Genomic DNA, 21,717 nt, shown 5'->3' on the forward strand with positions numbered 1-21,717 from the left:
ATATGCCAAAAGGCAGAAACAACCAAACTGTTCATTTATGAATGAATGATAAACTGTGGTATATAAATATGACAAAATTATTAAGCCTTAAAGAGGAAGGAAATTATAACACACCCTGTAACATGGATGAAGGTTGACTTTATGCTAAGTGACATCAGCAGATCACCAATAGACAAATACTGTATGATTTTACGCACACGGAGCACCTAGTCAAATTCAGAGAAAACAGAATGGTGGGTGGCAGGGGCTGAGGAAAGAGAATGACACACAAATCTTGTATTTACTGTATTGAAGGTGTCCAGTTTTTTATATATTTTCACATTGTGAAGCAATCACCAGAATCAAGCTAGTTAACATAGCCCTCACACCACAGATACTTCTTTGGTGGTGAGAACCCTTAAGATCTAACCTCTTACTGAATGTTAGGTGTACTATATTCTATTGTTATTAACTATAGTCTTATTGCTGTAGTACATTAGATCTTTAGAACTTATCTGTATAAATGAAACTCCATACCCTCTGACTAGCATCTCTGCATTTTCCCTCTCCCTAACCCCTGATAATCACCTTCTACTCTGCTTCTGAATTTGAGTGTTTTTAGATTTCAAATGTGAGATCATGAAATATCTTTCTGTGTCTAGGTTGTTCCACTTAGTATAATGTCCTCTGTGTTTATCCATGTTGCCATAAATGACAAGATGTATCTTAAGGCTGACTAGTATCCCATTGTATAAATATTCTATATTTTCTTTATCTGTTCATCTTACCGATGGACATTTAGGTTATTTCCATATCTTATTATATAAATGCTGTAACAAATAGGTGAATACATAAACCTCTTCAACATTGATTTCATTTTCTTTGGCATGTACCCAGTATGGGATTGCTATATGGTAGTTGTAGTTTCACTTTTCTGAAGAATTTCCATGCAGTTTTCCATAGTGGCTGTACTAATTTATATTTTCACCAACAGTTACAGGTTCTCTCTTCTCCACATCATTGCCGGCACTTCTTTTTATAACACTCATTTACACAGGTATGAGCTTGTTTCAATGTGGCTTTAATTTGCATCTCCCTAATGATTAGTGATATTGAATACCTTTTCATATACCTGTTGGCTACTGTACATCTTCTTTTGAGAGATGTCTATTCAGATAGTTGGCCCACTTTTTAATAAGGTAGTTTTCTTGCTATAGTTGGTTGAGTTCCTTATTTTGAGATATTAATCTCAGAAGTGCTATTTGCAAATCTTTTCTTTCATTCTCTAGGTATCTCTATTCTTTTTCCTTGGCTGTGCTAAAGCTTTTTATTCTGATGTAGTCCTACTTACTTATCTTTGTCTTTGTTGCCTACACTGGTGTCATATCCAAAAATCATTTCCTGGGCCAATGTCAAAAAATTTTGCCCCAACGTTTTCTTCTAGTCATTTTGTGGTTTCAGTCTTTAATCCATTCAGGGTTTGTTTTACAAGTTGAAAAAGTTCTGGACTTAGACTATGATACTAATTGTACAACAGTATGATGTACTTAATGTCCTCAAACTGTACTTAAAAATTATTAAAATAAAAACCATTGTGATATACATTTTATCACAATTTTTCTTTTCTTTTTCTTTTTTTTGGTACCAGGGTCTCAAACTCGGGTCCTTGTGTTTGAGAGGCAGGCAGTGGAACTACTGAGCTAAATCCTAAATCCCCGGCTTATCACAATTTTTAAAGGAAAAAATTTAAGACTGGCATTAAAGTTTTTTATGTTGTTTAGCCTGTTTAATATGTAATTTGTGTTTATCTTATTTTCCAATTCCTATGCCATTCAGTTCTAATTTTTCCCAGATTTCTTCTAATTTTAAATTAATGTCACTTTCTCTCTGGATCCCAAGAACTATTACTGTCTGTCTGAGTTTATTTGATAATTAATCATGTTCTGCCTGTTGCCTTGAATATTTAAATATCTGTACTTATAAATATTAATATTTGAATCTTATTTGAGGGAAATGGCAATATTTAATTCTTAGTGTTAACCAGGGGGACAGACTCTAGAGCTTGTTCACGGGTTTCATTAATAATGTATTCTTAAATATTCCATTTTTATCTCATTTCAGTGCTGCTCTCACATTGATAGGTCCTGGGTCCATTTTCTTGGGCTCCTTCAAATTGGTAGAGATTCAGGAACACAGTATGGCTCTGGATTTCTTCAAAGACCAACGGCCACTTGGTGGGCGTGGAATTCAGACCACTGGGGAATCAGTGATGTGTGTGTGTGTTTTACAGGAAAGCTTGGCCTGATTCATACCAGGCCAACTCTCATTCCCTGGCTTAGGATGACATCACCACTCTGCCTGTCTGCCAGTCTTCATCAGCCTGAGTGATCACAGAGCAGGACAAAGAATAGACCACATATCTTCTGGCTTCCTCAAAGGTTGCATTTATTAAATGTTGGCATTCACCACGGTCACTCTCTTAGCAGAAATTACTATGAAAGTGTTAACCCAGAAAACAACGAAGTCCAGTTCCAAGACCACACACCACTGTTTCTCCTTACCCTTTAGGATGCATTCTTTATAGAAAGGCTGGACCAGAATGGTATGCCTGACAGCCTCAATATCCCTTCTGTGTGCCTTCTTGACCACTCCCCACCATCACTACTCTTAGGCACAGAGAGGAAGAAGAGGGTGAGGTGTGGCCACTTCTGCTTGAATAACATCCTATAAGGGGATGACAGATGGACTGGATTCTTTGGCAGGTTCTAATATGGGTGTGTTTGGATGTATTTCAGGGTGGGGGCCCTCTGTGAAGGGCACTGTTGGTTCATCTGCCTTCATGGTGGGTAATGTAGTTTGAGGGGCAGCTTCACCAGCAACTCCCCAGTTGGGTACTTGGCTGTCTTCAAAGTCTGTAACAATGTTCCGAGTGATCTTGATAGACCCTGGTTTCTTCTTGAGGGGTTCTTCAAAATGGGAAGTGTCTGAGAGTTTCTTTCTGCTACCAGGTAAGGCTGGAGTCCAAGGACTTTCCCTAACTCGGGTAGGCTTTTTAGGTAAGTGTGACGCTTCTTGATCTTCAGTTTGTTCCACTGAGTGGCTTAAACTTTGAGAATCTATGGGACAGAAAAGACACAAATGCAGATTCCTCAAACAGCACTTCTCCAATCCTGCCAGTCATGTGTGAAAGCCAAGTCATTTGTCAAATCTTAGCACCTCACCTACCTTCTCAGGTTCTTGGCAGTACGCTCTCCCCACCTCCTTCAGACTTCATGATGGCCCTATAATTCAGGCTGCAGCTGGGGCTTAAGAGTGTGGTGTGAGGCTCTAGGTTACCATGGAAGCCTCAGAAGCCAAGGACTGTCATTTGCCTAAAGTTCATGTGCTTCACAGTCATTAAACACAATCAGTTAAACACAAAAATGAACACTTCCGCAATTAGACTGAGACATTATAAAGACAGAGACTTTGTCTTGCTTGCCACTACATACACAGTGCTCAGAAGTGTCTGTTACATGTTAAGTGCTGAATAAATAATTATTGTCTGATTGGTAGAACAAATAGATAGTAGGTACTTCTAGTAATGGAGCTAGGAAATTGAGAACAAGCCTCTTATCAAAGAATTAAAAACTAGATGATATACAAAAACAAGAAAACAGGGCCGGGGACATAGCTCAGTGGCTCCACCACCTGCCTTGCAAGTTCAAGGTCCTGAGTTCCATCCCAGATACCAAAACAAAAAACAAACAACAAAAAAAATCTTAAAATTATCAAATAGTTTACAATATGGTGAGGAACTGTGGGGCCAAAAATCTAGAGAAAATGAGAATCCAAAGAAGCCCAGAATTCAGAAGTTACTTTTTCCCACAGCATATTTCAATCTGGAAGAAACAGCAGCATACATAACTCCATTTTTGTCAACTTCACAGGAGGAAGTGGGGCTTTCATTGGACTTGAACTGAATTTGTATATAGGTCAATTTAATGACAACTAATATCGTTATGATATTAGGTTTTATAATTTATGAACATATTACATATACATATTACTCAATTTACCTGGGTCTTCTTTCTCAGTAAAGTTTTATAGTTTCCACTAACCACATTGCTTCCTTTGAGAGGACTTTTTGATTAGTCTGTTTACTCTCATACTACTATAACTAGCCTTGCTCTTTTTTGGTTTACTATTTGCATGGGATCTTTTTTCATCTTAACCACTTTCAATCTGTTTGTGTCTTGGGATCTAAAGCAAGTCTCTTATAGTTGATATACAGTAGTCTCATACAGTAGTTGGATCATGTTTTTAAAATCCATGCTACCAATCTCTATCTTCAGGATTATTATCCATTACATTTAGAGTAATTACTAATAAGGTGGGAATCATTTTGCTCTTTGTCTTCTATATGTCTTACAGGAAAATATAATTCATATTTGACAGCAGAATAGACTCAGAAATAAGAGATGATGGTGCTATCCAACAAGACTATTAGAACAGCTATAATTATGTTCATATATTTAAAGGAAACATGAATGCAACGAAGGAAATTGGAGATATTAAAAAGAACCAAATGGAACTTCCAGAGATGAAAAATATAGTATTTGAAACTAAAATTTCACTGGCTAAAAATTAACACCAGATAAGATATCTTGAAAGAAAAAATCAATTTAAGTTGAAAATATAGTGTGGGAGTCAGAGTCTCTGACAGCCTCCAAGTTTCCCAAACTCTGGTATATAATTCCCCTTTTCCTTGAGTGGGAAACCTGTGAATATGAGGACATGTAACTCCTTGGTAGGCTATGTGGCAAGGCAAAGGGATAGTTGCTCCCATGATCACATTATATAAAACTCTGTCATAGCAGTCTGGAGAGGTACTCTCTTGTATTTGAGGAAGTAAGCTGCCATAGACCATGTGGATAGGCTGTAAAATGGGCTTCTTAGCGACAAGAGCAATACTCTGCCAACAGCTGTCAAGAAAACAGGGATGACCAGAGTCTTAGAGCTACTCAGAGCCAAATTCTGCTAACAGTGAGCTTGGAAGAGTACCCTATCCCTCAGATGAGCTTGGAACCCCAACTGTTACTCCCATCACAGCCTGGTAAGACTCTAGGCAGAAGACTCATCTAACCTACAGCTGAGATACTAAACTTAGGTTGTTTAAAGGGTTGAGGCAATTTTTTTCAAAGCAATAAAAAAACTAATATGCACAGTAATGGAATTTATCCAAAATGAAGCAAAAATTAAATAGGCTAAAATAAAAGTTAAAGAGTCTTAGTCACCTGAGTGATACTGGTAATATCATACTCTAATATCTATGTGATTGAAATTCTGGAAACGGTGAGGAGGGGAAAAGGCAGAAAAGTTTGTGAAGGAATGCTGAAAATGTGTCCAATCTGAAGGAAGGACTGTTTCACCGGTCTGAGAATTTCAGTAAGCCCAACCAGGACACAAATATCTGTACATATGCACACGTGTACAGGTGTGCACAGGCGCACACATGCTGCACACCCTCCCGAGGTAAACTATAGTGAAATTACCAAACTCCGGTAACAAAGAAAAAATCTTCAAAAGAAGGCAAAGGAAGGGGGAGATTACGTGGGAACAAAGATAAGAAAACTAGACTTTTCATAAGAAGCTACCTCAAACAGAAGGCAGAGGGCTTGAGCGCTTTCTGGCAGCAGGACTGCGTCAGTGGGTGTGTCAGTCTGTGCCCTTCGTGGGAGGGGTTGTGGTGGAAGATAGGGCACTCCACACTTCATCCACACAATAATATCCCCCTCACCCCGAAGGGATCTGGGCTGGGGTTTTTATTGAAGTCCTGGATTCTGTCAAGTCTTCCTTGTTCCTTCTCTGATTCTAAACTTGATCCTATACCTTCTAGGAATTTCTCGGAGATTCCCCAATAGTCTTTTAATACATTTTCTTTCTGCTTAAATCAGGCATAATTAGTTTCTGTTAATAGGTAATGAGTAACTCTTAAAAACAGGAAACACTTAAATTTTATTTTCTACTTTCAGTTTGGCAGGGTAGGGTCAAGTTAACTTTTTCTAAGGCATTATAGCTACATGCACCTTTGTATAGTTCTTAAAATTTTCCTTCAAAACTTCTTTCCAATCTATGCCTTCTATGCTTGAATTGTTTCTTGGCTAGGTTACTATTATAGGCTGAATTATTCCTTCCCACCCACCAAATTCATATGTCGAAGTCTTCAGACTCAGTGTAGCTATATTTGAAAATATGGGTATTAAGGGGATAATTAAGGGTAAATGAGATCATAATAATGAGCCCCTCATCTGATAGGTCTGGTATTCTTATAATAAGAAAAAGAGAATGCACTTCTCTTTCCAAGCATATCTACAGGAAATGGCATGAGGACATAAGAAAGTTATCATCAAGAACCAAATTTACCAGCACCTTGATCTTGATCTTTTAGCTTCCAAAACTGTGAGGACAAACATTTCTACTAAGTCAGTGATTCTACTTATGGCACCACCCGTTTCCTAATGCAAGTGTTGATAATTGTAAGGTAGCTGGAATACAGCCTTCAGACCTAACGTAGCCAGTGGAATGGTCTTAAAATTCCTCAAACTCAGAGTGGAGAGCTTCCTGCCACTTAGAGATTTTAGTGAACTTGACTTAAACCTTCAGTTTCACAGAACATAAAAGCCACTGACTCTCATTTAATTCATTCAAATTTCTTCACTTAGTTTTTCATGGTCCAGTGGATCCATTCCTGAAATTTAAATGGTATATCATCAGTTCAACCCTCTGCTAGCTGGTACATAAAATCTGAGGAGCTTCACTGTCGTCCATAAGAAATGAAATGAACTCACGATTTTTGTAACTTTACTAAGGCTCTAGAACTGTGGAAGGAAATGATAATCTGTATTGCACAGGCTTCTCCGCCTTCTTGGTTTTCCCTTTGACATTGCACAGGCTTCCAAAATAACTATCCCCACAACCCTCTGGAAATAAATTCTAGTTTTCTTTCCCTTTGCTGGGCCTACCTCACTTTCTCAGCCTCAGTAGAGTAACTCACACAGAAATTCCTTCACACAGAAATCTAACATATCATTCTCTTGTTTGGACTCATTTGTCACCTCCTGAGTGCTTATCTGCAGAGTCTAAACTCTAGTGTAGCATTTTAGTATCTCTGCAGCCTTTCTGTCTACTCTCCAATGCACAGCACCCACAATTGGAGCCTCCTAAGCACATTCAGCCCCGCCAGCATGGTAGCTATTCTGTCATAGATCTGGGTGCATGTCAACTGCTTTGGTCTGCTTTTTGTTTGTTTTTTTTTTAACTGGTCTTTGTGGGCCAGCCCTCCTATCTCTTGGGCCACCCTCTGTAGTTTTCAGTTATCTTCAGCCTCTCTTGGAGTGCCTGGCACAATGTAGGTACTCAATTATTATGTGATATGTGAATATGTATAGAAGTGAACACATAAACACTCGTGCCTGAAATTTTCCAGAGGGTCTCATTGTTTAGATGATGCCACCCGATGTCTAAAGACTGATGTAAGGGATCCTCCAGAATCTGTGGTAGCTCGTGTAGTCATCCCCTGGTATCTTCAGGGGATTGCTTATAGCACTCCCAAGGTCACCAGACTCAGCAAGCCTCTTATTTAAAATGGACCCACATACATCCTCTCATATACGTTAACTCTAGAATTCCTGTAACACCTAATATGATATAAACACTATGTAAATAGGCGTTAAACTGTGTTGTTTAGGAAATACATTCATGGGCCTGGTGCATAACATTTCAGACAATCATGTATTTCTATATGGCAGTGATCTCATAAGAGAGTGAAGCTGAAAAATTCCTATCATCCAGTGGCATCATAGCCATTGTAGCATCAGAGCACAATATATTTTTCTGGTGATGCTCATGTAAATGAACCTACTGTACTGCTGGTTGCATGGTTATGTACAATACACGAACTTGATGATAATAAATGACTATGTCACTGGTTCATGTATTTACTGTACTGTACTATCATTATTTTAGAATATACTCCATCTACTTATAAAAAAGTTTACTGAAAAGTCTATATCAGCACAAAATGAGTACACTTTGTATTTACATATCTATTGCATAATATTCTCTTGTGCTTGATTTAATATCTTGTTGTTTTGTTTATCACCATTCCAGGAGCAACATGCTATAACACACACACGCACACACACACACACATTCTGTGGTGTACATATACACCATACAGATATATGTTTGTATTAAATACATTCCATTATGTTTGCACAATTTCAAACTGTATCCCCATCATTAAGCAACAGAGATCAATGATAAAAACACAAGTCTGTACCTGTTCAGTGCAGACAAACCATCATAGGCCTAACTATATAATGCACAATAGGAACGTAACTTTCTTTTTTCAAGTGTTTTCCACTGGTGCTTGGTTGAATCCTTTGATAGAGGAAGGCATGACTATATAGTACTTCCTAACTTCTCCCCACTCCCCATACCCACATGCCCTCGGCTCTTGTCAGAGACAGGAAAAGCAAACCCTGTCTTCTGGAAGCAGTGAGTAGGGAAGAAGAAAAGTAAGGGCAAGGCCTCTGACTTTACCTGTGAAGGTTCTGGAGGCTTCAAGCAATTTTTCTTCTTTGAGCTCTTTCCACCTGGAAGTAAGCAGACCATTGGTAAACTCACAGGCCTCTTTCTAAAAAGAGAGGTAGTGGCCAGAAAAGAAAGTTTATGCAATCAGATTCTCATTTGAGCAGAGGGTTTGTGCCTCCTCCTTTAAAGGATAAGTCACAAATCAAGAAATGATGATCCTCCTCTAACTAAAGAACCATAGATTCCTCTAACTTTCCCCCTTCCAGGATTTTCTCTCCCTTTTCTACCTTAAAACTTTCAGTCTTGAAGCATTAACCCTGCAAGGATTAGCAAAAATTATTTTCTTAGACAAATAAAGGGTATGGCCCAGAAAGGGACAGTGATTTTCTTAAAGTCAGTCAGCAACTAAGGGGCATGGCCAGTGATAAAACCCAGTCTCCCTGGTCCATGAGCTTGTTCTCTGCACAGCACCCTGCTCTGTCACTTCATGACGGGATAAGATGGACACCATTGTCTGAACACCCTCCGTTCCCTGTCTTCTAGCTGCTCTACACTGAATCTATCCTAACAGACTCGGTTAAGCTTCCTTGACACTCTTTACCCTGAAAATATTATCTTATGTTGGGAAAGAGGAAGGAGTGTGAGGAGTTTCAGGGAGAACAAAAAGAATGAGAGGTTCATATTATAACTCTGGTCTTTCCATGTGGAGATATAGAAAGAATATAAGTGGGTATATTTTTTCTCAAATTACTGAAAGAACTCTGTTAGATTTTCCTTGCCTTAAGATGGCTGCCACAGGGACTAGCAGCCTCCATGTTAAAATATGCCTTCTCCCAACAAAGGACAGGCTTTTTCTTCCCATCATGCCTCTTCTCCCTCCAAAAGAGTAACCTGATACTTGCTACCTCTTAGTAGCTAGTGATGTCACAGGCTCCTCCAATCTCTTAATACTACCTCACTCAACTCCACCCCAGCTCAGGCTAACCCCACCCCTCTCCCATAAAAGAAGCTCCCTGTTCTGCCATGTTGCTTTTCCTCCTTTGTTTGGAGATACCCCAGCAGATCCTCCCCATAATAAAGATTTGTTATGGTTCTGGTCTGGTCCTGGTTTGGCTCTTTTCACCTAACAAACCCATTTATTACTTTTATTTTGGACAAATTTTATTTAAAAATTACAGGCATATACTTACCAGTGAAAACAAAATATGGCAGTAATGAAAATTGCAGAAAAAATATCCAGGAGGAGCCATATGAACAGATAGTACCGTGGTGTCTGCAAAACATAAAATAACCACAATTAAAGAACTGGATTAAGTGGGTTCTGCTGCCTAGTCTGGATAAAGAGAGGAAGTAGAACAGAAAAGGTACAGGAGTCTCAAATATAGATTATCTGCAGCTATTCACCATCATGCATGCAGGGGCTCAACAAGGAATAAAACACTCCACACCCTTTATCTCCCTAACCCTCAAGACAGAGGTCTGAGGAAGTCTCAGAGAAGTAAAACAGCAAGTCAGTTCTGGACCTAAGACTCCAGCCCATTTTCCGACTTACAGTACTCTATATTTTCATGGCAAAGCTTCCAATCTGTCTCCTGGGTATCTTTTGGTAATAAAGGGTCATGTGTCTAACTACAGATTTAAGAGATCAAAATCTCCATTTTTAACAAGTTCTCCCAGTAATGCTGAAACAACTAGACTGTGAACCAGAATTTGGGAAGCATTGCTCTGAATCATCATTCTTCAAATAATGATGTTGAACTAGAATTCCTTTTCACCTGCATGCCCACTGCTCCATGCTCTTTGTTCAAATCACCTATTTCTTCCCAAGCTCTATCTCCTCCATCTAACATGAGTTTTACAATCCCCTGGTTCGATCTTTCCCTCCTTTCCCACCTCCATTGCTCTCTTCTAGTTTTACTTGATACCACTGGGGCTTATGCTTTTTGTTCTTTCTCAGCCTATTCTACTCTGCACCCCAAGGTCCATCTTTGGGCTGAATAATAATATTAATAATAACTTTAATGATCATGACAATGATAACAGCAATTAATGAGTGTTTACTAAGAGTGTGATAAGTATTCTAAGCCTATTTTCACACGTAGGCAAGGATTTTCAACAATTTACGGATATTTTCAGATTTAACTCTCACAATAGTCCTACTAGGTAAGTACAATAGAAGCTTGATTCCATTTTTCCATAAACTGAGGCTCTTAGTCCCTTCTGGGAAACACACTGATTGATGCTTTCATCTGCTGATTGTTCCAGGATGCCTCTCAAGGCAAACTGATGTTTACCAAGAATCTTTTGTCTTTGTTCCCAAATGGCTTAACCACAGGTCAACCATATTTGTTATTATAATTACACAATGTGATTATATATTGGTCAAATCTGTAAAATATGAATGAAAAGGTGATGTTTCAAGAAATCTAAGTCAAATGACTTAAAAAAAACTCAGTGAGCATAAAATGTCATTAAAAATATAAAATGCAATTGGATTGGGAGTGGGTAAAACTCTGAGAGATTAAGGCAGGGGGACTATTAGATCTAGGTGAATTCCTCATTCTAGTTGTTTCTCCCAGTGACTTTATATTCTTGTTCCATTTTAAAGAAACAAAAATTAAAAACAGCTATATTTAGTTTATTTGGATGTTTAAATAAGCAAGAGAATGTAGAACTCAAGTAAGCAAAGTATACAAGAAAAGATTTTGTCTGTCAAAAGGTGAATGATTTTAAATTAAAATGTGTCGAGGTGTGTTGTGTATTCCTTCCAAACCCAAATGCAGGCTCCTAAACAATATGATTAGCTGTGCCCCTCTTCCTGTCAAAAGGTGAAGGACATATGGTTTATCTAGCCAACGGAAGATTATAAAACACTAGGGGAACACTGAAAAGTGTGCACACATTGGGGTTTCCCTCTCTTGCTGCTGGAAACTCACTGTCACCAAAGGAATATACTCTGGCTAGCTTCCTTGAAGATGTGTGATCACAGACCTGAGTCATCACAGGGGAGACTCAGACCAATCAGTGAGGCTCTCATAGACCTAGACCATTCAACCTAATCTCACAGGCTTAGGACAGAGGAACCACATAGTCTTACATAACATGAGACCTATGAAAAATCTATTTGACGACATTACCTTTTAGGTGCTTTTTTGTTAGGCATTAAAAGCTAGCTGGTAGAGTATTGTCTTTTTTTTTAGTGATTTATCCACCTTAACTTCTTCAATTAACAGACCAATGGTTAGACCACAGTGTATTGAATAAAAGTGAATCTGTTATACCATCATCTCCAATTTAAAAACCAGGTACAGATAGGTTAACGGTTATTTCCAGGTTCATACAGCGAGTGCTAGAGCCCAGATCTGAATCTGCATAACCCAACTCCAGAGTGCAGGCTGCCTAGAAAAGCTCTACCCCTCTAAACAAAATGACGTATTACACTAGTCCTTCCAAAAAAGCCTGGGCTAGGTGTGGAAGTTTTGTGTTTTTTAGCATTTGTACTTTTATGTCTTTTTGAACTTGGAGTCATATGAATTTATTACCAGTTCAAATACTGAAATAAAAAAGGACTTTCAGAAATAATAACATCATATAAGTAAAAGTATACTTCTCAAACTTGGAGACATTACTGATTCGGGGAGACAGGATTAGGAGGGTGTGTTATTTTCTAAATTGAACATTTCCATAATTGAATTTCATATAATGAACTACTAAACTTTTGTAATCAACCCTAAAAAACAAAAACATTATACAAATATGTTATATATATTAAGGAAAGTTGTATGGGGTCAGACAGGTGGAAAAACTTCCCCTGTGCTGAGGAATCTGTCACCCAAATCTCCCTTCATAGTTACTTCCAGAAAGTCACCAGAGAAAGGAGCCAGCAACTCCATATTTCCATTAGAAATAATACAGTGCTGGCCCCACAAGATTATGTGCCTGACCTGGTCCTGTGTCTCCTGGTCCCAGACCCTAAACAGGTCAGAAACGGGGACCAGTGAGAGAGTGAAGGTGTGGAGAGGACAGCCTGAACCCCCTCCATCACAGGCTTCACTGCCTAAGTTTTAACTTCCAGTGGAGTAAAATTAAACTGTTTTCTAGCTGCCTATGGTGGCATGTAGTCCCAACTACTTGGAAGGCTGAGGCAGAAGGATCATTGAACCAAAGAGTTCAAGGGCAGCCTGGACAACATAATGATATCCTGTCTTTTAAAACAAAACAAATGAACAGAAAAACCCATTTTCTGCTGTATGCTATTTTGCCCTACTCAGTAAACCATACAGATACATACTACAGAATACGCCATACAGATAAGTAACACAGGCCAAGGCTCCTTCCACAGGTAATAAGTGATGAAATTTAGTTGAGATTGTAACCATGTCTTCAGATCCTCGGTCCTCTAGCAATGAGGAAGGGATAGAACAGAAAACCAGGCCAGGCAACTAGACATTAGCTGTCCTCTACGAGAGCATTTATCCAAGGCACAGTTTTGACCACACAGTCAAGTACACTTAGTTTTCTTCCCACACCACATGTCATTGTCCATTGTGGTTGTGCCTCTAGGTATACAGGGCTGCAATAACACAACTCTGGAGTCAGACCTCATTCTGAATCTTACCTCGTGTGATCATGCACAAAGACATTGTTGAGATTCAGTTTCCTCATGGAGGTAATAACAGTAGCCAAGTCGGGACTAAATTACATACAGCAGTAATATAAACTGTTATTGTTCAATAAATGAAAATCATAGAAGACTGAGATTCAGTTTCCTCATGGAGGTAATAATAGTAGCCAAGTCAGGGGACTAAATTACATACAGCAGTAATATAAACTGTTATTGTTCAATAAATGAAAATCATAGAAGGACTTGGGTGAAAAAATGGAGAACGCCATATTTCCAGTATCATGGAAGTCTCTGCTCTTACATAGCTCCCCAGGAAACTATGCAGTGGATAGCACAGGGGTGGAGCACACAGACCTCCGTTAGAGCAGGCTTAGAAGAACAATATGGACAAGCAGCTCACCATGAAGAAGTGGGGGTGAGTGAGCTGACTCAGGACTGGAATGTTGTCTGTTGTCACTGAGTTAATTCTGGAGCACCAGGCCAGTGAGAAAATCCAAGGCTCATTGACAAGGTATAAGTTGATATAGATGTTAGCTGCTTTATAATCCCTGGAAAAAAACAGAACTCACAGGGGATTTAGACCCACTTTTGCTCTCAACATCTACACGGGGAAGAGCCACCATGTTTGTGAAAGGTCGATGCCTGAATCATCAGGAGGCACTGATCCAGGGACACTCTGTAATTCATGGTGACAGAAAGGGAGGGCTCACGCTGTGAGGTGAAGGGTTGAATTTAGTGACTCTGCTTCTGTAGCAACAGTGGTGAGCTGGTGAACTACATGTCCTGTGGAGAATTTAATGAAAGAGAAGAGAGATGGAGAGGAGAGAGAGAGGAGGAGAAGAGGAAAAAATGGAAAGGAAATGAAAAAGAAGGAAGGAAGGAAATAAGGCAGGAAGAAAGGAAGGGGGAAAAGAATGAGGAGGGGGAGGCTCTGTTTGTAGCATTTGCAAATTTCCAAGGCAATTTTTTTTAAAAAACCCAATATGCACAGTCCCTGACTCCTTAATACAGCCTTGGCCTTTTCAAGCTCAGATGGGCTTCCTCTGACCTGCTACCGTAGCACCTGCCTTTACTTGCATCCAAGAACTTAGAACCTGTTAATAATCTGTTCACCTATCATTATCCTTATACATGACTGTAAGTAACTTAAAGCAGAAATTGTGTCTTACTCATCTCTTGTATATGCAGACCTAGTACAAGACCTAGCTCCCAAATATTAGTTGAAGGTATAAAATAAATACCATTGCAGTGAACATGCTAAATTTTAAATATAAATAATTTTTACAAGAACTGAGTCCGGTGAATAAAACCCAATTTTTTTCCCAAGGCTGTAGAACAGGAAGAAAATAAGTGAAGGAATACATCTAGTAATTCTAGTCAAGTTGCTACTTTCAGGGATTCAATTCCCACACACAAAAAAGAAAAATACCATGTAAGTGCTTTCAATTTTTTTTAACCCTGACAAAATATGTCAGGTTGGAAACTGCTCTGTGCAAGCCTGTGTTTGAATCCTAGCTCTTCCATACACTAGCATGGCATTCTCTTAGCCTGAGTTATAAACTTATGAATAATAATCCTTTTCAGGGAGTGGTGGCAGTTACTCAGTGTGTAAGAACTGTCTCTAATACAATTCTACAGATCACCTAATGACAAAGTTTTTAAAATTAGGAAACAATAGTAAAAAGTTACTTCTTTGAGCCTTTGAAGCCAAAACTCAAAAAATAACTATATAAAATATATATACTATATATATATATATATATATATGTATGTAATATATAAAAACTTAAGAATCAAAAAACAACAAACATTGGTGAGGATGTAGTGAAAAGAGAACCCTTCTGTACTCTTGGTGGTAATGTGAATTAGTACAACCACCATGGAAATCAGTATGGAGATTCCTCAAAAAACTAAAACTATAAATTCCATAAATTCAACCCAGCTATTCCCCTTCTAGGTATAGTTGAGAAAGAGTTAAAGAAATATTACATTAAAGATATATTAGTGCTCACTTTGGCAGCACATATACGAAAATTGGAACAATACATAGAACATTAGCATGGCCCCTGTGCAAGGATAACATGCAAATTCACAAAGCGTTCCATATTTAAAAAAAAAGATATGTGATACTTGCATACCAATGTTTATAGCAGCATAATTCATAATAGCTGTATCTTGGAAGAGACATATATGTCCATCAATAGATGAAAAGATCAAGAAAATGTGGTATTTACTTAGAATGGAGTAATACTTTACTATAAAGAAAGCTAACCTTCAGTCATTTGTAGGAAAATGGATTTCTTATGAGTAACCCAAACTATAAATAAATTATAGAACCAAATAAAAGATAGTAGGAAGTTTTTAATAGCTAAAACTTGGAAACAGCCCATTTGCCCATCAGCTGGAGAATGGATAAAGAGGTGGTTTTTCTATAAAATGGAATACTACTCGGCCATAAAGAATGAGAAATTAGATTCATTCATAGGAAAATGGATACATACTGAGGATATATTCCTAAGTGAAATAAATAAATCACACATATGTAAATACCGAATAGTTTCTCTGGTGTGAAAAACTATAATAGTGCATAAGATCCTAATGAGATAACTGACATTGTGAAATAGGAAGAAAAGGGCTAAAGATGTAGGGAAAGTGGCAAGGGTAGGGGAAAGAGCACAAGGGAAAAGAAAAGAATATGAGAAAATGAAAAAAGGGAAATAAAGTGTTTGTAAATTTGGAGGGGAGGAGGGGGTGAAGGGAGGGCAGGGACAAGGGGAAAAAATGAGAAGCAAGACCTGTCATGTAAAGGTACAAGATCCCAAAAATGAATGTAACTTTACTGTATACCTAAAATGTACCGATAATCTCAATGAGAGAAACAACAACAAAAAGATAGTAGGAAATAGGGTGATAGAACTTTTGCATAAGGGAAGAGAACCAAGATATGCATGGAGGTGGGTTGAGAAGAGGGGTAGGAGATTAATAAAAAATGAGATGCATTATATCATGTACCACCTCCTACAATGAATCCAATCATTATGTCCTGCAGGGCTGGGGAGTTAGCTCAGTGGTTCCGCCATCTGCCTTGCAAGCACAAGGTCCTGAGTTCAATACCAAGTACAAAAAAAAAACAACAACCCACCATTATGTCCTGCAAACATGTACTAATAATTTTTTTAAATTGTGTTGTATGATGACAGATTATAGCACAAAAGAGGAGCTCAAATCTATCTTCTTGGGGCGGGGGAGTCTACAATTTGTTAGTAGAGGAAAGGATGGAGAGGTGAGGAGAAAGCAGGATTAAAAAAGATAATCACACAAAGAAATCCTAAAATGAGAAGAGGAAATTAAATAGCTTAGGGGATATGTATGTTTTATACATGCAAGGGGAATATGCCAAGAGAAGTATGGTCACTTACCTCAACCCATTGTAGAATAACCTCTTGTAGTCCACATTTATTATACTGATATTTTCTTTTGTAAGGATATCAACAGAGACTAAACGGCCCACATGCTGAAAACCAGGGGCCATGAACCTGACATACTGCCTATCATGACCTGGCAACCAAAAAATCTGCAAGTAGAAACAGGAAATCCTTTAGTGGTTAATGAACTGTAGTTATAAATAGCCCCATAAAGAATGGATGAAGCTTCATTTTAGAACTGGTAGTAATCTATAAGAAGCAGAAGAAGATTGTAGCCCTTGGTGAAACAGTCAATCTGGCCTAATATTGTCTAATGAACTCTTAAAAATGAGAACCAGCACTTCCTTGAAACTGAGTTTTCCCAGGACCTCTCTATTCATGAGTTAACATCATGGGAAAGACCCCACTGGGGATGGAGACTGGTGATGAAACTCAGTGGTACAGCACTTGTCTACCATGCACAAAACCCTGGTCTCAATCACCAGTCAAAAAACAAAAATGATAAAAGGTTGGTAAAGTTGGTAGATGTGGATAAAAACATGTCTGGTTAATGCTAAAAATAATCTTTAAAATGAGTTATTTCCTACCACTGGGGTTCCTGTAATTAATCATCTGTGGCAATAGTTCTATTTGTTAAAACATATACATATATTTGTTCACTAACAGAACTCATATTCTGAGAATTTAAGTGATTGGAACAATTGACAACTTAAATATAGAGTGTTGGTTCTGAAAAACATGACAAGCAAATCTCGAATCAGACCCAGTTGTCTTTCCATATCACTCATCAACGCTAATCCCCAAAGCTTTAGTAGCTCTAACAGAACTGTGTTGATGATGCTGCAGGTCATATTACACAGTAATTACACATAGTCCTCTTCAGCAAGGTGCAGATATTTCAAAAATAGCAGACAATCTCAATGTTTTCCCCCACTGAGATAAATTCAACTGGGCATTCTCAGATAATCACATGTAGGAATATACAAAATAATCTTGAAGCTGGGCGTGGTGGTGCACGCCTACAATCCCAGCACACGGGAGGCTGAGGAAGTAGGTTCACCATGAATTTGAGGCTAACCCAGGCTATGTAGAGACTTCAAAGCCAGCCTGAACCACATAGCAAGACCCTGTCTCAAAAAATATATAATCTTGGGCTGGGGATTTAGCACAGTGGCACCACACATCCTCAAAAGCGCAAGGTCCTGAGGTCGATCCCCGGTACCAGAAAAAAAAATTTTAAAATATATAATCTTAATTCCCATCAGAAGCAAAATTATTTAAGAATTTAAGATTGAAAAGATACGTTGAATTCAACTACTGTGCTTTGGGGACACACTACCCATACCTCCCAATCTCAACCATAAATATTAAGACACACATACCAGATGTTGTTCAATTTTAGAAGCAAGGATCACGCTTACTACCTGACGGACAAATGTGTGTCTGAGAGGATGTTTATGTGGAGGTCCAAAAAGATCAAATATCACAAATTTTTGTTCCTTCTTTGCAAGTGTCAATAAGTCAGCTAGTCGTGGAATTGACTGGTTTCTTGCTCGTTTTTTATCAGCCTCTGATAGAGGTTTCATATTGAAAAATGGTCTGGTCTAAAAATAAATACATCAAAGAAAATATTGATTCCCACCATAAGTATTTTCCAGTTCTCCTGCTTTGTAGCCCCACACACTTACATTTTGTTTTATTACCACTCAATCCCCTGGACCCTCTGAAATACTAGTTCTGAGATAAGAATTACCAAGGAAAGGGAAAAAAATGTAATCTTCATGGGTAATTGTGGTGTTTAGAATGATCTCCTCTATATCCTAGGACTTCTTGTACCTCCACTGAAGGTCTTCAGTGTTCTCACCTTGGCCTTCCTTTCCAGCCTTTTTTCTATAACTCAGACTAATGCATCCCTTTCAGTCATACTGCCTTTATGCATATACTCTCACTGCTTTAGTTTAGTGTAATGGAAAGAATATACATTTTAACTTCTGAATGGAAAGGATTCAATCCTAGTTCTATTCCTCCCTTACTTGCCCTTGCCAGTAGCCACCTGCTAAAATCTTACTCTTAACTTGTTCAAATGCAGCCTCTTTCACAAAGCTTTCCTTAACTATTCCTAAGCTAAAGATATTTCAATGGGCATTAAGCCCATTATGCCTCTATAAATGCATGTCTCATTCTACCTTACTATTTGTCCAAATCTTAGATTACTGTTCAAATCCCAGCTCAGTATGATTCTTGCTGTACAGCCTTGATGAAATAATTTGAATTCTCAGTCTTCATTACCCACTCCATCAGAATGGAAGCGTAATCTGTGTATTCCTTAGGATGAGATTGAAAGCTAAATTTTACAAAATATTTACAGGGTCTGAGAGCAAGTTTCATGCTCTTATTTGCTACTAATTCTTACGGAGTAAGATATATCAGGGCAGAAACTGCTGTATATTCTCTACAATGCACTGCACTTCACTTTATACATGGCAGGCTCTACATACGTTACATAAAATCAGTAGATGTCTATGCTATTATCTCTTGTCAGTTTTAGATCATTTATAGGTGAAGCAAGTGATTAAAAATCTCTTCCAGGAGAAGGAAGCTACCTCACATTTTCTTACGACTCAAGTAAACAACAAAATATTACAAGCAGTAAGAGAAAAGAAACAAATCACACTGGAAGGAAAGCCCGTCAGAATCACAGCAGACTTTCCAACACAAACGTTTAGGTCAAGGAGAGCCTGGAGTGAAGTGTTTCAAGTCCTAAAAGAAAACAACCTCCAACCTAGACTGATATATCCTGCAAAATTCTCTTTCAAAATGGATGGGGAAATAAGATACTTCCATGACAAAGAACATCTGAGAAACTTCATGAATACCAAACCAGCACTACAAGGAATTCTAAACAATATCCTAGAAAAAGACAATGAAGGTAACAACACAATGAGGCCCAAAAGAGCAAATTAAATAGGCAAGGCAAGAAACTAAAAGGAGAAGATGGAAAAAGTAAAAAGAGTCAACAAAAGGTCACTAACATGACAATAATAAGTCAGTATATATCAGTTGTAACCATCAATGTTAATGGCCTCAACTCACCAATCAAGAGAAAAAGACTGGCAGAATGGATTAAGAAGCAAAATCCAACAATATGTTATATACAAGAAACACACCTAGTGCAAAAAGAAGCCCATAGACTGAAAGTGAAAGGGTGGAAAACAATTCTCCATAAAACAGGAGCCCAGAAAAAAGGTGGGTAGCAATCTTCTTCGCAGACAAAGTAAATTTTAAATCAAAACTGATTAAAAGAGACAAAGAAAGCCACTGCATCCTTTTAAAGGTAACAATAAAACAGGAAGTGATGACAATCATAAACATATATGCACCAAATATTAATGACCCCAACTATATAAAACATATATTAAGAAACATGAAAAACCAAATAAGCACTAATACAATTGTAGTGGGGTATCTAAATACCCCACTTTCACAAATAGACAGATCATCTAGGCAAAAAAATCAACAACGAACTACTAGAACTGAACCAAGCGTTTGAATACATGGCCTTAATAGATGTCTATAGAGTGTTCCACCCCACAAAATCAGAATATACATTCTTTTCAGCTGCACATGGGTCATTCTCCAAGACAGACCACATACTAGCTCAAAGAACAGGTTTGAATAAATGCAAAAGAATTGAAGTTATTCCCTGTATATTATCAGATCACAGTGCAATCAAACTGGAGATCAATAGCACAAGAAACCGTAGGAACTTCACAAACACATGGAAATTGAACAACACTCTCCTAAACAATCAATGGATCACAGAGGAAATTAAAGAAGAAATCAGACAGTTTTTATAAATAAATGAAAATGCCAATACAACATACATGAATCTATGGGATACAGTGAAAGCAGTTCTACATGAAAAATTCATAGCACTGAATGCTCACACTAGGAAAACAGAGCAAGCTCAAATAAACAACTAATGATGAATCTTAGGTGCCTAAAAAAACAAGAGCAAGAAAAATCCAAAGCTCGAACAAGAGAGGAAATCATAAAGATTAGAACAGAAATCAATGCAATGGAAACTAAGAAAATGATACAAAAATAAATGAATCGAAGTGTTGGTTTTTTGAAAGAATAAATAAAATTGATAAACCCTTAACTAACCTTATCAAAAAAAGGAAAGAAAAGGCTCAGATCCATGCAATTAGGAATGAAAAAGGTGAAGTCACAACAGATCCAACAGAAATCCAGAGGATAGTCAATACCTACTTTGAGAACCTGTACTCTAACAAAATGGAAAACAGAGAAGAAATGGACAGATTTCTAGATACTTATGAATTAACAGAGTTGAACAAAGAAGATAAAAACATTTTAAATATCCCAATTACAATCAGTAAAATTGAAAATGTAATTAAAAATTTACCAACAAAGAAAAGCCCAGGTCCTGATGACTCACTGCTGAATTTTACAAGACATTTAGAGAAGAACTACTGCCATTACTCTTCAAACTTTTCAATGAAATTGAAAGGGAAGAACTACTTCCAAATTCATTCCTGGAAGCAAGTATCACTTTGATTCCCAAACCAGGGAAAGACACAACAAAAAAAAGAGAACTCCAGGCCAATCTCCTCAATGAATATAGATGCAAAAATCCTTAATAAGATACTAGCAAACAGAATACAGAGGATCATCAAGAAGATCATACATCCTGACCAAGTCGGGTATATTCCACGGATGCAAGGATGGTTCAACATATGTAAATCAATAAATATAATACACGATATTAACAAAGTCAAGGACAAGAACCACATGATCCTCTCAATAGATGCAGAAAAAGCATTTGACAAAATTCAACACACATTCATGATAAAAACCCTGCAAAAAATTGGAATAGATGGTCTATATCTCAACTTAATAAAGGCTATCTATGAAAAACCAACAGCCAACTTCATATTAAATGGCCAAAAACTGAAAACCTTAAGACAAGGATGCCCACTATCACCATTCCTCTTCGATATAGTTCTGGAAACATTAGCCATAGCAATTAGACAAGAGAAAGAAATTAAAGCAATAAAGATAGGAAAGGAAGAAGTTAAACTGTCATTATCT

General features: G+C 37.8%; 2 protein-coding genes and 1 non-coding gene across 9 annotated transcripts in view; 2 read left to right on the forward strand and 1 right to left on the reverse strand.

Moving 5' to 3' along the window:
- Positions 1–1,594, forward strand: part of Myo7a (myosin VIIA) — an 81,842-nt gene extending 80,248 nt beyond the window's left edge. For all 7 annotated transcript variants that reach the window (XM_033764234.1, XM_033764233.1, XM_033764235.1 and 4 more), the window contains one exon: positions 974–1,594. The gene's annotated coding sequence lies outside the window, so the exon portion shown is untranslated. The remainder of the gene's footprint in view (positions 1–973) is intronic.
- A 449-nt stretch (positions 1,595–2,043) lies between these two features.
- The window catches only part of Gdpd4 (glycerophosphodiester phosphodiesterase domain containing 4), a 101,799-nt gene continuing 82,125 nt past the window's right edge, over positions 2,044–21,717 (reverse strand). Inside the window, exons 12-17 of the mRNA XM_033764239.1 lie at positions 17,988–18,209; positions 16,600–16,754; positions 13,581–13,728; positions 9,747–9,829; positions 8,566–8,618; positions 2,044–3,095 (exon numbers count right to left, since the gene is read on the reverse strand). Of these exons, the coding sequence (XP_033620130.1) occupies positions 2,704–3,095; positions 8,566–8,618; positions 9,747–9,829; positions 13,581–13,728; positions 16,600–16,754; positions 17,988–18,209 (1,053 nt within the window). The 3' untranslated portion in view covers positions 2,044–2,703. The remainder of the gene's footprint in view (positions 3,096–8,565; positions 8,619–9,746; positions 9,830–13,580; positions 13,729–16,599; positions 16,755–17,987; positions 18,210–21,717) is intronic.
- Positions 15,185–15,291, forward strand: LOC117286423. The gene has a single exon (XR_004517595.1). It is a non-coding gene; the product is annotated as a U6 spliceosomal RNA (small nuclear RNA).

The sequence above is a fragment of the Fukomys damarensis genome, unplaced genomic scaffold (genome assembly GCF_012274545.1).
Source record: "Fukomys damarensis isolate Sample0158 unplaced genomic scaffold, DMR_v1.0_HiC HiC_scaffold_16, whole genome shotgun sequence".
NCBI lineage: Eukaryota > Metazoa > Chordata > Mammalia > Rodentia > Bathyergidae > Fukomys > Fukomys damarensis.